At 46.1% G+C, this 15,872-nt stretch overlaps 1 protein-coding gene across 1 annotated transcript in view; it reads right to left on the bottom strand.

Moving 5' to 3' along the window:
• The window catches only part of UBE2O (ubiquitin conjugating enzyme E2 O), a 65,970-nt gene that overhangs the window by 10,248 nt on the left and 39,850 nt on the right, over positions 1 to 15,872 (bottom strand). Inside the window, exons 3-13 of the mRNA XM_075771099.1 lie at positions 15,518 to 15,628; positions 14,492 to 14,589; positions 12,949 to 13,012; positions 11,038 to 11,181; positions 10,291 to 10,400; positions 9,291 to 9,441; positions 7,978 to 8,480; positions 5,002 to 5,156; positions 3,401 to 3,513; positions 2,199 to 2,324; positions 924 to 1,013 (exon numbers count right to left, since the gene is read on the bottom strand). Of these exons, the coding sequence (XP_075627214.1) occupies positions 924 to 1,013; positions 2,199 to 2,324; positions 3,401 to 3,513; positions 5,002 to 5,156; positions 7,978 to 8,480; positions 9,291 to 9,441; positions 10,291 to 10,400; positions 11,038 to 11,181; positions 12,949 to 13,012; positions 14,492 to 14,589; positions 15,518 to 15,628 (1,665 nt within the window). The remainder of the gene's footprint in view (positions 1 to 923; positions 1,014 to 2,198; positions 2,325 to 3,400; positions 3,514 to 5,001; positions 5,157 to 7,977; positions 8,481 to 9,290; positions 9,442 to 10,290; positions 10,401 to 11,037; positions 11,182 to 12,948; positions 13,013 to 14,491; positions 14,590 to 15,517; positions 15,629 to 15,872) is intronic.

The following is a 15,872-nucleotide window of genomic DNA, read 5'->3' on the forward strand; positions in this document are numbered from 1 at the left end:
TAGTGCAGGCATTGACTATTCTACTGTAATTAATGCAGAACTGCTTGGTTTAAAAAGAAATCTTGATCAGGCGTTTTCTACTTGCAAGCGCATCTCTGCAGCAGAGACGGTGGTGTCCTCTGCCTCAGTGATGGAGATGGGGCCCTACAGAAGCAGGTCTTCTCTTATCTTTAGGGTGTCTGCCTTAATTTGAGGCAACACGGAGAAGAGACATGGAATGAAACTGTACGTGGAGTAGTGAATAAGATCACAAGACAGTACAACGAAAAACTCAGAACAGTGCAGAAGACAAATCAATGGGTGAAGTGGATTAGTGTGGCTATGTCTATGTTTTTAAGTTTGCACTCAACTCCTTCCCCTCCCCACCCTGTGAAGAAATTTGGGTCTGATCCCTAGGTTAGCTAAGGTCACAACTTGTGGCTATAGCCATGCTTCTGAAGAAACTTCTTTAGCCAAAGAAAACACTACGGTGCCATTTCACAAGCAAGACAGAACAAGCAATTGTCTTTCAGCAGTGCCTTAGTTGGGCAACACAGTGAACTTGGGCTCGAGTCAGAAATGATGATCCCTGAGCTCTGCAACCCCCTCTGCAAAGCAGCACATGCTGGAGGGCAGGAGCAGGGCTGTGGTCAGAGCTGTGAACATGCAGTGCAGCCTGTGAAGGGAGCTACAAGTCTGCCCATACTTCCCTATTGTCTACATTCAAGAGCAATGATGACCGATTAGTTGCCCAGTCTTCCTGGCAAAGAAAGGATTTTCTTGTGCTAACAGAATTGGGAAGACACCCTATCATATAGGAAGGCAGCAATAAACGGAGCAAGATTCCCTTACCCATTGATATTCTCTGCATCCAGGATTTAAAACTCAAATTTGTCACTCAGCCAATAATTACAGGGATATCATGAGTTGGAACAGGACCTCACCTGAGGCAGAATGATAGTCTTGGAGTTATCAGCCCACACCACTTCCACTTTACTGCTGACATCCACGCGAGCTACCTGTCCGACCGAAGGCTGTGGAAACAAGAGCAGTTTGTCAGTCTCTCTCCTTTTGCAGGCATTTCAGTGCAGAGCCAGGATGGTTTTGAAAAACAGACATTCCCCAGGTTGGAGCCCCACCTAAAGCAATGATTGCAGCCTGCTGCAAAGTGGCAGGGGTCCTGGGGTCCCATGCCAAGGGGGAGAAAAATCCTACAGAAAGGGTTTCCATGAGAAAGCCCACAACGCTACCATGGGGAGGGGGAGATTTCCCCCTCCCCAAGGAGGACAGGACCAGGAGGGTTGATCTGGCAGCAGATCCTGACTTCTGATCAGGACCAGGGCCATCGCAGGGCTGTGGCCTTTCTGCAGGCAGCTCTGCTGGGGTTGTGCCAGCAAAGGAACAGGACCTTCCCCTGAATCGGGGTGCCCTCTACTGGGGTGCCAGCAGCCAGCCCCTGCGCTCTGGCACCCAGCATCAGGGGCTCACAGCAGCTTCTCCCAGCAGAGAGAGTGCAGGCATGAACAGACAAGTCACAGTTGGCACAGGGTGTGCACAGTAAGTAGCATCTTGCCCTGGAAGAAGGTTATTTAGGTCAGCTGCACAAGCTCAAATGTGTTTCATGTTGCTGAAACTAGAACCGCAATAAGAGCCACACTATACCTTTTAACCCTTTTTTAGGGCAGCAGTCGCAAAAGCTGGAGGTCTTCCCTGCACAGCAAGGAAGCCTATTTCCTAGCAAAGAGTGTATCCTCTACAATATAAATTGTTCCCTCTTCCTCCCCAGGAGATTAATCAGCTCAACAAAATTAACATGTACATAGTGACTCCGATGAAAACCAGAACCCCAGTCTTCTGTTGCCAAGTGAAACTGGTTTCATGACAAATCCACTTCCACTCTTGCTTGGAGCCCACAGAATATCCTTATATTAGAAGTTACTCTGAAATCCTAAGCAAGAATTTTATTAAAAACCCTCAGGCATACCTTTGATTCTTGTCTCAACTTTGTTCTTGCTCCGCTATAGACTCTGTCACCAAGGTCAAAGGATTTCAAGGTTACATCTCCACCAGACACAGATCTGATACATTACTCATGACGGCAGGGGAGACTGACAGGATGAGCAAGCTAGGGAGTTCAGGATGCCCATGTGGGGCCTAAAGCCCTCCTCTCCACTAATACTTGGTGACAATGCAGTCACAAAACCGCGCCCAGAACCCACCTCATCTTCCTTAGCTGTGGCTCCGTCCGAGTTGCCAATGCGAATCACAATGTCAGTAGTGCGGAAGCGAAAGTCTGGATGATCAGCAATATCATACACACTCACATCCTCCTCCTCCCCTATCAGCTGCATGGGAGACAGAACGCGAACATGTCAGCCCCAGGGTGCTGCACTGACCTTCCAAGGGGCCTTCAACACTTGCAAGTACTTTGTGTTATATTTTGTCAATTTTCAGTTGCTCCAACTGCCTGCAAGGAGCTGCTAATGTCCCTTCTTGTCACCTCTTGACACCTTGTAGCACATCGATGAAGGCACAATGAGAGGATGTAGATATTCTGACTCATCCGCTCACGCTCACCTTTACTTCAGGTTCCACATCACTACCATCACCAGACATGCAAGAACATTTTATTCCCTTCTGAACACCCAGATTTCTCAAAGCAGTTCATTGAGGCCCAAAGGGTTAGAGTTTACTTTTGAAACAATGCAACAGGAAATGTCTGACAAAAAAACTTGTCAGTTAATGGGAAACATCTTCCCTTTGATTTCTCCTGGAGGGAGAGCGCTAGGAGCCCACAAACGGGTACAGCAGAGCACAACCCCAGGCCAGACTGATGTTCTGCTTCTGGATGTAAAGGGCCCTATTCAGTTCTGACAATGTGGTCTCCCATCCTAGGAGAGAGAGCAGTACAGGCAGTACAGCAGATTTACGTGGTTCAAATCCCCTTCTCGTCTCCAACTAGACTGTAGTCTATCAAGACTCTGCAAAGTAGTGTTCCTACAAGCCCCAAGAAAAAGGTATTAGGCTGCCTATAGGCAATAGTGCCTGGCAGAGACAAGCAGGACAACGTGCAATGATTGATTCTCTTCCCATGAACCACCAGAGACATGGGAAGGAAAAATTCTTATAGTGAACTCAAGAAATCAACTGTCTGTGACAGCTTCAGCAAAAAACTTCATCCATACCAGAGCCTGATGTTGACTATGGGACATAAACCCTCTGCTTTGTCTTCACTGCCTTGCAGGCATCTACAAGTATGAAGTGACAACACCTCTAGCTAAGCTTCCCAGGCCCAAAAGCACATTGCTGTTCCCATCCTCAAGGACAAGCTCCACTGCAGAGCTGACTCCCAGGCTTATCTGTGAAGCTTGTGCTGTTTTGTGGCTGCTTTCTCTTAGCCGGTTCTGGCTCCTGCACTTACCTCCACATCATCTCCACTGGATTTCAACTTGAACCACTTCACCACACAGGTACGGCCAATATGGTCACCAGACTGCACAACTCCATACAACCCGGGATCCTGGGAGCTCTGAGCTTTTGGTCGCAATGGTAAGGGAAGAAAATAAACAAGTTAAGTGGAGGAGCACAGACTTCACACAGCAACTGAGGCTGCCAGCTCCCAAGCTCTCACGGCTGAAACCTTCCATTTGTGAATGGCATGAGGAAAAACAGTTCTTCCTACACAGTCAAAATTGTACTCAGCTAACGAGTTGCATTTTAATGGGGGATGGAGTGATGATAAAGTAAGATTACATTGCATTGGACCGGGTGAACACATTCACTTTGGGACCACTTTCGAGCTCTATCACCAAGAGAAAACACGCGATCACCTTAGTGCTCTGCTCTCCAAATTAGCTCCACACCAAGACTGTCGGAGTTTCTCGACAGGCTGGCCAAGAGCTCCCTGAAAGCAGCACCAGCTGCCAAGCTCTTCATCTAGAAATGTGCTACCCACAACAGTTTTTCTCCTCTGGAAAAACGGACTGGACAAAGGTGGAAGGCAGGCAGGATGCAGGCAGGTATACATGTGTATATGCATGTATTGGGATCCAACAGCATCAAAGCTGGGCCTGGACCACCTCTCTGGGCCTGGCCCATTATCCAGCACACTGGTACCCAGACATCTTTGGTTTATCCGGCTGACTAGGATCCACCTCCTGGCATCCTTAGCAGGGGGACGCAAGGAACTGCGGGCATCCCATACTCCTTGGAGAGTATGTTTGACAGAGGACGACAGATTTCCTGATGCCAAAACTAGAATGGTAGAGCTGCAGCGGATGGATAACTTTAGCTTCCACAAACTATGTCTAACCCACAAGACCAGTCAGACTATTATCAGAAACAGCCATGCAAAAGAGCATCTTCTTTCGCTAAGCCAGCTTTCCCTCTTCCCAACCTGACAGTATCTTGTGCTCCCCACTGTTGAGGGTCTACCCCTGCTAGAAAAGGAGCTGAGCGCCAGATGGTGTGCCATCAATATTTCATATCCAAAAGCTGTAAGTCTATTTGAACTTGTACTGTGACCTTCACTAGCATCACCAATTTGTTGGTGAAGAAAAGGGATGCAAGAAGATGCCTCCAGATCCCAAACCCCTCCAAGAAAACAACATGGAGGGTCATGATAGGCAAGCCATACAAAGAAAGCAGAAGCAGCCTGAGGTGAGCTCTTCATTTCTCCCCTCATTCCGCAAAGGAGCTCAGAGCTGTTTGCACTTTCAAGGAGAAGGTGGGCCACCTCTACTCTACAGAAATACTGAGAATCCTAGCTTTGCTCCTTGGCGTTTATTCCTTCCACATCTTGCCTGCTGCCATAGTTCAACTTTGGTATTTGAGTAACAACATGAATGTCAGCTGAATCACTGACTGTCTGTCCCTTGTTAGGCTTTTGTGCCTACCTCAAGGGAGTACTACTAACAGCTACCATAAAAAGGCTACAATGTACATTAGGAGATCCAGATTGAAGAATACTTTGCAATTAAGAGCATGTTTGTTCCCCAAGAGCATTGTTTTGACACCCAATACCTCTTTTGTCCACCACAAAATCCCCAGGGCAGAACTCGTTGTTGTCCAGATGATGGACCGGAATCAGCTCGTTGGAGCGAATGTTTGTCTCCACAGTGCCATCCTGCCACATCACGTCAGCTGAAGTCATCGTGGTCACCACTTCTACAGCAACCCTGGGAACACAGAAAGACGACGAGTTACCAGAGGGAATGTGCATGAGGATCTCAGCAACACAAAAGTTACACGTATAAGCAGGTTGGGAAGCAAGTCAGGAAACCCGATCTAGTCCCAGTGGAAGCAGCTACACAGCAGGCTTTGTGTTGACGGGTTCTCAATCACTGCAGATGTTACATTGCTGCAAGTCTACATTGCAGGAGGACTTACTTTCCAGGGAGCTGATGCTGAGCTCACTTTTATTCCTAGAGGAGCAAATTAACATCTACCAGCACCCACTTTCTACCACTGGCAGAGGCAAGACAGGAGCTTCAAATACTTTGAAACTTAAGATCTTCTCCTCTGAAAGACCTTCTAGCCTGGCAGCTCTGAGGAGTCTTTGAAGTTAGAGTAGCATGGGACTGAAAAGAAAGATAAAGCAACATCCATCTCAGCCCTTCCAGAAAGAAAAAGAAAAAAAAGGAGGCAACACATTGAATGTGGGTAAAGCAAGAGGATTTTGTTTAAAAGAAAAGTCTCCTTCCCAGCTGTTCAAACACATACATGTGTGTCTCTGCAGCTCAGAAATGAAACCCAAACATGCAACAATGGACCACATGCTGGTACTCTGCTGTGGAGCTTGACAGAGTTACTTGAAGAGGCGAGTTGCTTGGGGGCAGGAGGACCGGAGCTGCAGTCTAGCTGGACAGACTCTTCTAATGAGCCCTCCAACATTGTCATGTCTCCTATAGCACAGAACAAATTGAATTCCATGCTGATTTTAAATTTTGCCTTTATTTTGCTGGCCAGGCCTTCCAGACATAATACAAGTGCTGCATTTATATTGGTTTCAAGTCAAACCATAAAGATGATACAATAGGCAAATACAACTGTTTTCCCCCAGCCCTGTTTTTATGAAACACATGTCAGAGAAATATTTTTTTTTTAAAGTGGAAATAATATCAAGTTTCTAGCAGGGACAGCACTCAACAGCAGAAATTATCAGAGAAGAAAGTCTGTAACAGGTCAAATGTGGTGGGTGACATGCCAAGAGATGGTTCCTTGGGGGACGTGGGGGCATGCGCAGCTGAGGATGGGAGAGCGCAAAGGCAGGCCACCCAAGGAAGTGATACGGTCCTGTCTGCAGCACAATTTATGCTGCTTCACAAACAAAAATGACAACTTAATATTAATAAAAATCCCTGTCTATCCTCACTAAAAAATAACCAGAGGTCTTTGTACTGCCTGGAGAGCTGCAGCAGGTCACTACATGATGGTAAAGCCACATGCCGAGCTGGCCCCCTGCAGTCAGAGATGCCCATGAGCCGACACATCAGATCTGGTGACTAACTGCAGCAAGCCCATCCGCTTTGCCTTTCTCAGCAGTGCTTGGCAGCACCTACTGATGGTCTCACCAGCTTCTTCTGAATATTTAAACAGTGAAGACCCCTCATACTGAGCTGTGACCAGCTGTCACATATGCCCTTTAAAGTACCAGCTGGGATTTCGCATTCTGTGCTGAAAAAGCCTCTATTTCTTATTCTTTGTGACATGGTCATATCTAAACTGTCCCAACATCTGATCTCTGCGTTTCCTTGTATGCAGTTGCCCAGATCCAGCACAGGAATCTCTTGGTGTTGTCACAGAGATTTCTCCCCACTGCCTGTATGATGCAAAAAGCTACTGGGTTTACCAGCTAAGGTCTCCTTAACAAAACCTTTAGTCAAGCAGAGGCATGCAGCAGGGGGTGAGAATTGAAAAGTGAACTGAGAATTGGTTGTTCTCAGGAACTCCATCGTGCTCTCTCATTTTTTTCTTTCACTCCAATACTGTTGTTCTGCAGAGGTTTGAGACCTTCAAATCCAATTTCTCCAAAACCCACAAGGACTAAAGGAACAGCTCTCCTTGCACAGAGGCAAAGCTAAAATACCCAAACAAAATGTGAATGAAGTTAGTGGCATTCTCAAACTTGAGATCAGGATCCCTTGAATCCTGATAATGTCACTTTTCTGGGAGGATTCTCACATATTATCTTGCACTAGTTCATTTCTGATGCAGGCTTTGTATACAACTAAGTAGCCCAGGGAAGCCAGCAAGACAAGCTAGCCAGTCGTCAGATGCCTTTGCATCCCCTGAAAACAGTTTAAACATTCTCAAATTAGGTAGAAGGTAAAAGCTGCTGCGATCCAGTTTTATCTATAAATGGGCAGAAACACGCAATGTTCGTTCCTCCAAGCTACTGAAATCAATTCCTCCAAGGCTCTCAAGGAGAGCACTTTGTTCATTAAAAAAACCAATAAAAAGTATACTGCTGGCAAAAGCTGCAGATCTCTCTGCAGAGCAGAGTAAGGATAACAGAGACCACTGCAGCGCAAACCCCTGCCAGCACAGACCTCCGTGCTGACCTGGAGACAGCTCTGAGGATAAGCTCTCCATTCCTGCTACCACAATCTATCCCTCTCCGCAGAAGCTGCCAATGAGGTAACCAATTAGTGTCATGTTTAAGCTGTATGATCTTTATTCACCTGTCTCATTCTTTGCGTACAGAATCTAGTGCAGCACAGATATTCTCTCGATGCCCGGAGGCATAGCTGAAATAGAATAGCATCAGTGTCACGTCATGTGGCCCCAGTTTCATCAGAAACTGGACTGAGACCAAGCTGATTTTGCACAGGCCACTGCACAGTCACCACAAGATAATCGCTGCTGGTTACTACCAAGTGGTGTCCTAACATGAAGCATATCAACATCCTCCAGCCAAGTCGAGGAGGTGGTTTATATCTGAGAACTTCGATAAGGGAGATTTTGGTAAGTATACCTGAGTTTGGAAATCCAACTCACCTGTCTCCTGGCTTAAACTCCCGTGAAATCTTGGTCTTCTTCTTCTTGTGCTTCCGTTTCAAGTTTTTGATGGAAAGAGGGATGCTTTTCTTGCGGCCAGTGCCACTGCCACTCTGGGATGAGGCAGTGGAGCTAGCAGAAGAAGTGACAGAGCTAGTGTCATCAGTGTCATCGGCTGCCTCATCATCAGCATCCTGCTCCATGGACTGAAGCCGGTAGTCGGATGACCCTTCGTCTTTCAGCAGAAAGGGAGGCTGCTGCTGTCGTGCTGCTGCTCCCCCTTTCTCCTTCCCCGTTTCTTCAGGCTGCTCCTCCTTTCTCTCCCCAGGACTCGGTGCACTGTTGGAAGAATCATCCAGCTCACACTTTGATCCAGGCTTAAGCTCTTCTGATTTTTGGTCAGCAGCTGCAGCAGACTCTTTGTCAGGGGCTTCACTGGTACCCTGAGACTCCGGGGAGCATGACATGATCTTCACTATCTGCTTCTTCAGCAGCCGCCTCACCTAGAGAGAGCAGAGCTGGGTCAGACAATATCCCCGTACACTCATCAGTGCCAGCCAACCTGGGGAACGGTTAGCTTTGCACACAGAGGAAAACAGCACCCCACGGGCCTCCGGACATTTCACCTGCACCAGAGTATTCTGCAAACCCAGCATCTCGCCACTGCTCCACTCAGGAGCAGCACTGGACTAGTCCACAGAAAGCGAGCTTTGCTCCTCAAGGCTATTTTAAACATGTTCTGAACTTCTTGTTACGGAAGGTCACAAGAGGCTGCACGAGTTAATCTATGTAACAGACACAGCTATGCAGGGAGGTCACCATCCACACTGATGGTATCCTGTTATTCTAGGAACACTCTGCTCTACAGCCAGCAACTAGAAACCATGTCATGACTCATTCGGCCTAGGAAGCAAAGACTTCTTTTTTGTCTCACTGTAGCAAGGATGTAACTGAACAGTTCAGCTCCATGAGAAACCTGAGGTGATGCTAATGAAAACGACACATGTCTAACAGTCCCAGCTGTCAGAGAACACCAGCTCTGACACAGCTTGACCCCTGCAAGGTGACACCTCTACGTTCAAGGTCCTGTTCATGTTCTCTCGTGGCATTAACCGCATGCTTCACCCAGCGCAGTCAGACTGCTGTACAAGGTGACTTCGCTGCTGGCACCAACAAGCCATTACTCTTTACAACAACCACTTCAGGAGTCACATTTCGGACCACGTGACTACCAGGAAGATTTCTGCTTTAAAAGCCACATCGACCAGAAATGCTTAGAGAAGTCAATGCCTCCCTCGACCCCTTGAGCTCACCTTTTTGGCAACTGATCCTTCACCCAGGACACAGTTCCTCTCAGGGCATTCACAGGTGATTTTTGCAGGTTCCACTTTGTCCGGAAACACATAGAGGCACCTTTCCCCAAGCTGTCTTTGGGCATGGTCAAAGCACCCCAGACGCTTTACCCTGGTAGAACAGAACAGCCATGAGCGAAGTGCAAAAGCAGTAACAGAACCTAGCAGCGACCAGGGCCTTCACAAGGCTGCCATGACCTCATGCCAACAGCACTTCTTCTGGGGTGGCAGAAGCTAACACCACACCAAATCTTTTCCAGGCATACAATTCTAACAGAGGAGCAGGAATCTCACCAGGCGCTGGGTGGGTATACAAAGGGTTTGGGTGAGACACCAGTCACTCCTCTCCCTCTAGCTCCCCCTCCCAGAGACAGCTGCCAAGAGACATTTGAAGTTGGCATTGGTTTGGGGTTTTTTTTTCCCGCTTGTCATCTGAGAGCTGCTCTCCTCCAGCTTACAAACTCCAGGCAGGAACCATGCTGCATTGTGCTATTACTCATCTGACTTTTCTTTCCGAGTTTTGTCCAGCCCATTTTTGCAGCTGCAGCCTGCAGAGGGCACCAGATGCTCCCTCAGCACCGGCCTGGGTCCAGAGCAGGACACCTTACCTGCCTACTAGGCAGAGTTAAAAGATGTAGCCTGCTCCAGTCACAACTGCAAGGACAAGGGAAGAAGCGAGCTGTTGCCAGATACCACTTTCCTCCAGGCACTTGGCAGCTGGAGAGTACCTGGAGAGGACTGGTGGGATGCTAACCTCTGTGTTGGTAACTCAAGTGTCTGCTAAACTGATTTGAAAGCTATTCTCTCACATTTTTGAAGCTCTAGAATATACAGGCATACAACAAAGCAAAAAACACACTGGAAACAGCAGCACTGTGCTAATCAGCTGGTAGGCACGTCACCCATAGTCTGTGAAGGCCCTGGGTGCTGGGAGTGAGAAGGGGTTTTCAACTGATCTCACCTGGACAGGTTCTCCTGGCTGATTACCGAGGGAGGAGGGCTCACACTGTCAGTACCTCCAGGACAGAAGCTTTTAGTGATCCAAGTAACCTTTAGTTCTACCACCTGTACCTACAATGTAAAGAGAGAAGGCAATTTAATTTTTCAGAGGCTTTCCTAGACCAGTGTCTAGGATCTGAACGTTTACACACAGGAAAGCAGCAAACCTGCTTTTATCATTTAAGATGGCCAAGTAGAGTTTCACCACATCCAGGACCACTACAGTGCTCCCACAGCACAGCTCTTGGCAACACCAAGAGCATCTACAGTTTTTAACTTCAAGAAAGATGACATCTGGCTTGGGAAGGAAGCTATAGTACATACAAATCAGCGGTCCAATGTCACAAAGAGACATGCTAATGGACTTGGAGCTGCTCCCTCTTTCAGCAAAGAGTCAGCAACGTTTCTGCCCTTTTGGGTAGCATGCAACATTAAGTTTCAACAGAAGAGGCGCTTCTAACTACCCTAATGATGCTGGCCTCTGAGTGGATTGGCACGCAATCACCTTACAGGGTGCCGGCAGGGACCCTTGGGAGGAAAAGCCAAGCCCCACTCAAAAGTCCCATCAGTCCACAGTAAGAAATTTGTCACCTCAGAAGAACAGAGCCACAGCGCATTTGTTCTCGGAAGGTTACCATGGCAAGCTGACTCTGCTCCAAAACGCCATTCTGTGCAGAAGGTGGCCATGTGTCAGCTTGCCAGTCCTTACCTCTTCCACCACCACTCTGAACTTGCTCTTTGTGCTCAGAACAGGCTTCACACCCGAGAGCCACTGCACACTGGAGAAGACTTTAGAAGGCCCGATGAGGACTTGCCCAGGATAAAAGCCATATGAATCATCAAAGAAGAGACCCTGTGGGGGAAAAAACAGCATCAAGGACTCAAGATTTAAGATTCCGGTATCTCTTTTCTCTCAACCATGATCAGTAAGATTAACCATGAAGGTAAAGCCTGCAAGCTGCCCATCTCCTCCTAAAGCTCGTTCCTCTCCTTAAGTCAGCCCAGCAGTTCCTATAGCAACCCGCTCCATCACACATCTGAACCGGACTATGACTCAGTGGGGGAGAAGCAAAGGTACTTGAAAGAAACCGAAGATGCGTATGTCCACACAAATGTTCTCAGTAACAGGGTAGCCAAGGTGGGCTGAGTCCTGGGTAAGGACCCCCATCTCTTTTCCATGCTCTAATTCAAGCACCTACAGCTTTCAGAGCCAGAGGATGCCTGCCTTCACTCTTCTGCTTGTCAAATTAAGTTTGTAAGTGTTATTCCTGTCTTAGGTGGATTAGTTAATACGACAGTTCTTTGAAAACAAAACAGGACGGTAAACGCAACAATTGCTCTCGTAGAGCTCTTTCCCACTGATATTTAGAGTGACTTGATGAGCTGAAGATTCAGAACGTGGGGGCGGACAGAGCAGTTTAGGGTAGATAAACTACTGAGCACAAAATTGTATCAAGTCTTGTAATTTGTCAGAAAGGATAAGAGCAGTGTGACAAGATCTAAGTCAGGTAAGGATCTAACATACAGCAATTCTGAGTACGGGATCAGGAGCAACACTGGAGACAAGTCACATTGCAGACCAAACCACAAGTTTTCAGAGGACTATGTACACTTTAAAGGCAGCCTGACTCAAAACTAGATATCTCAAAATTGGGTAACCAGAAGCTGAATGCTGCTACAACATTTATTTAGCAAGCAGAAAACATACTGCACAACCCGAAGTAGCAGAGACTAAGATACTGGAGAATATCTAGCAACAAACCACTCCTTTTCTGTACAGAACAAGAAAACCACAGCAGCACATCCTATTAAACTGATATTCCATTTACTCTTCAAGAAATAGGTATCAAATTTTAAGAGGAGTGCAGTTTTAGATCAAAGGAGCCTTTGCTTTGAAGGCTGGGAAGGATAAGGGCTGACTGCATTGCTAGTTCCCAAGAATTACACGCCATTCTCAGTCAACTTCCAATACCGCTACCAGGAGCGCAGCAAGGCCATGCTGATGCTGTTTGGAAGAACAAGCAAGCTGTCGTCAGCTTTTGAAGGTAGGAAAGGATAGATCCCATCATCACACAGGGAACTCTGTTATACCCAAAAGCTAGCCTTCCCTACCACATAATTTGAAAAATGCCAGTATAGTGACAGCTCTCTGTTCAGAGAATGTGACGGGATACAACAAGAGACGGTATTTTATGCGATCTGAAAACGTGCTTCTAGCAGCATACCTTTTAAACAATATGCCCTTTTCCAGAAGGGGAGCAATTTTGAAAGCATTAAATGGAGTAAGAGCCTTTTCAAACATGTACGGATATAACAAGCAGGCAGTGAACTGCCTTGACATCAGCCATCTGACTGCATGTTACACAAGTTGCTTGCAAAGAAAGCAGTTGGATATACTAATTGTATTATCTCCTCAAAACCTGCTCATTACCTTTAAGCTTCATCCTGTTACACTTACTTCAAGTAAAGATCTAATGAAGTGTTTTTCAGCTGTGATGCATTGTTTAATTTTTAGGATTAATAAGTGCCTACAGTTTTGCCTTCTCCCCCCCTCCCCCTGCACAAAAAGCTTTCAAGAGGAAGTTGATCAAAAAGACTCTCAGGAGAACCAGAAGCTCACCGAGTCACTGACATGAGGACAAACATCATACAGCTTGGCTCCATCTTCTGTGCTCATAGAACACCTGGAAAACGGACAAGAGACACGGTTGCATTTCCAGAGCCATCCACCTCAAAAGCAAACAGCACCAAATTAACTGATGCTACCTGAGCATGTCTGGCATATGCCCAGCAGTATATCACTCAACCTTTATGGTCCTGAGCAAAATGGGTTATACACAAGCTATAAAAACACTGCCTGGTATCTAAAAGTTCCATTCAGCATGTAAAAAAAAAAATTAAAAAAATTAAGTCATATACAGGGTGCCAGAGAAGACTTGTCTGCTGCAAAGGTCCCATTTGTTATTCACACCAATGCTGGAACCTAAAGGCAATTTGGGTATACTTGCTTCAGCAATAGCTTCAATTCCAGAGTGAGTTCTAGTAGCACTTCAAATGATTCATTAGGAAGACATTATGAAAACACTTACCTCCTTTTACATAGCTATGCATGAGCTGGTAACAGGTACCAAGCGAAGTTTTAAATTGCCCCAGTAACTGCAGGCGATACAGATAGAGAAGCGTAGCTATTTTTCACTCCCAGTTTAACATATGCATAAGAGCCTTCCAGCCTGGGTTAGCTGAACGCTAGAACAATTAAAATCACAGACGCATCCACCAATCATCTGTTATAGCTCTCGCATTACTTGCTTCTCTTAGAGCTGGCTGCAGAATTGTGCACTATTTTTTAAACATCAATGTCAACACTCAATTTACAAGACAGATGGGTTGTTCCCCAGCTGCCAGGCCCATAAGCCTCTTGGCCCTCCACTGGTTCCTTCCTTCCATCAATAAAAAAGTTTGTTGGACAAGACAGGCCTCAGTGACAGAGTGTATGGAGTGGATTCATAGGGGTTTAGCTCACAAGTAACCGTCCAGCATGCACAAGGAACAGAATTCAGATCCTTCTGCTGGCTTTGCAGAAATAAATTAACCAGATATTTCTGTCAATATCTCTGGTTAAATCTCTCTCTAGAGATATGACTTTGGATTATGTCTTCATTGAAAAAACATTCCTAATACAGTTGAAAATAACAGTGAAAAAGCAGAGCTGTTCAATCTTGGGCTGCTTTTTCATCTTTGATAAAAAGCACTAGTCTGCAAGCTTCTACACTTTCACAGACCTTTTTTAAGGTAACAATCCTCTCTGCATCTCAGTGCAGTTATGCTCTCCTACTGAGAAAAGGTCTGGAATAGCAATCCATCTTAAACAGCTCCTTTTCCAGAGGAAAAGCACAGTTTAAAGACCAATGTGCTTTAGTTGTGGAGCACTGATCTGCCGGGACTGAAAGAAATTGTCACCTTTCAGACAACAGGTTTTCCAGAGAGTGACCAACGAATCTCAACATTTTCAGAAATAGATGTGCTCTTCCTCTACATCTGAAGATAACACAAGCAGATAACTTATCAGCACATGAATGAAGCCCAGCCTGTTTCTAGTTCTTTTAAAATAGATCAGGATTTGAAAGCCAAGGAGGACAAGTCTTCAACAGAAAGAAAAGTACCTGGCTCCATTGGAAAGCTTGAGGATGACCTGGTTCTTCAAATCATAGACCTTGCCCAGCCAGCAGTCGTAGGCTATGTAGTCACCATACATAAAAGGCTATGAAGAAAACAGGAAACAAAACCTTATAAATATCAGCCCTTGTACTTTGAGTCCTCACACAATGCAGACTAGATAGCAAAGGGACTTATGACAGCAACTGCAGGTCTTGCTGTAAACTGGAATTAAAGTACATTGAGGAGTTTGCTCCATAGTCAGCACATAGCCTAGATTCTCCAGTTAAATAGCTTGGGCTTTCTCTGGGATTTTTTTCCTTGGATCTTAAACTTAGGTCAAGCCTGTTCAAGAGGTGCTCTGCAAAGTGGAGGTGTACTCACACTTGTGTTCAGTTAATATTAACAATTTTTATCACTGAGACTAATTTTCCATCCCAGGGAAGCTTGCATCCCACTACCTTTCCACAGGCTGCTTCTTGAGAAAGGTTGTGACACTCCTGTTTTTCACTCCCAAATTACCTTTTTCTCAGAGGAAAAAGAATGATGAAATCCTATCCCACCTGGTCTCTGGATATTACCCACCCAAGAGGGAGAACCAAGTATGCTTCAGACTGTACCAGCTCAACAGAAAGATGCTCGGCTCATCTCAGCATTTTTATAGCCTGTTTAAACAGTAACGATATTGCAGCTGAAAAAATCTCTGTGCCACTGCCATGGGGTTGCCCCAATCAGGCTGTCACACAAGCCGATCTCAGTGCAGAAGTTCTCACACAATTTAATGTCAACCTAGCCCTTCAAGTCAATTTGGTCTCAGCAATGTGATCAGAAACACAGAACAGATGGGGAGATGAGGCGATGCTGTATCATCATCTTCCAGGGAGGATGCTTGCAGTAAGTTTAAAATAAAACCAAACTGCAAATGCATCTTGTACAATATGGATGCCTCCTTTGCATGTGTTACTTGAAATACAGCAGCATCCATCCAAACCACCAAGCCCTGGCTCCTACGTGTATTTTGGCTGTGTTCTCACCCAGATATGTTGCAGGTCTTTGCTGTTGACAGGGTAGAGGATGCAGTTGGTTCCTACCAGCTTCACAGCACACTCTATGTTGACATCAATTACAGTTCCACACTGGCTGTCCTGAAAACACAAAGGAGAAAAAGGGTTTATCACCTAGGGAAGGTTCTACATACACACATCTGTGCTCCGTGTACAAATCAGAAGTGCAGGGACAACTTTCAACATTAAACCCCCTCTTACCCTTCAGGCCCTTGTTCTGAAGGGGCATTTCACATGATCCTAAGACAACTCAGAAGGTGAGATCACTATTAAAGACCTGTAGTGTTTTCTTTCCCAGTTAAAACTTGCAATGGCTGCTAAAGCA

Source organism: Balearica regulorum, chromosome 18 (genome assembly GCF_011004875.1).
Source record: "Balearica regulorum gibbericeps isolate bBalReg1 chromosome 18, bBalReg1.pri, whole genome shotgun sequence".
NCBI lineage: Eukaryota > Metazoa > Chordata > Aves > Gruiformes > Gruidae > Balearica > Balearica regulorum.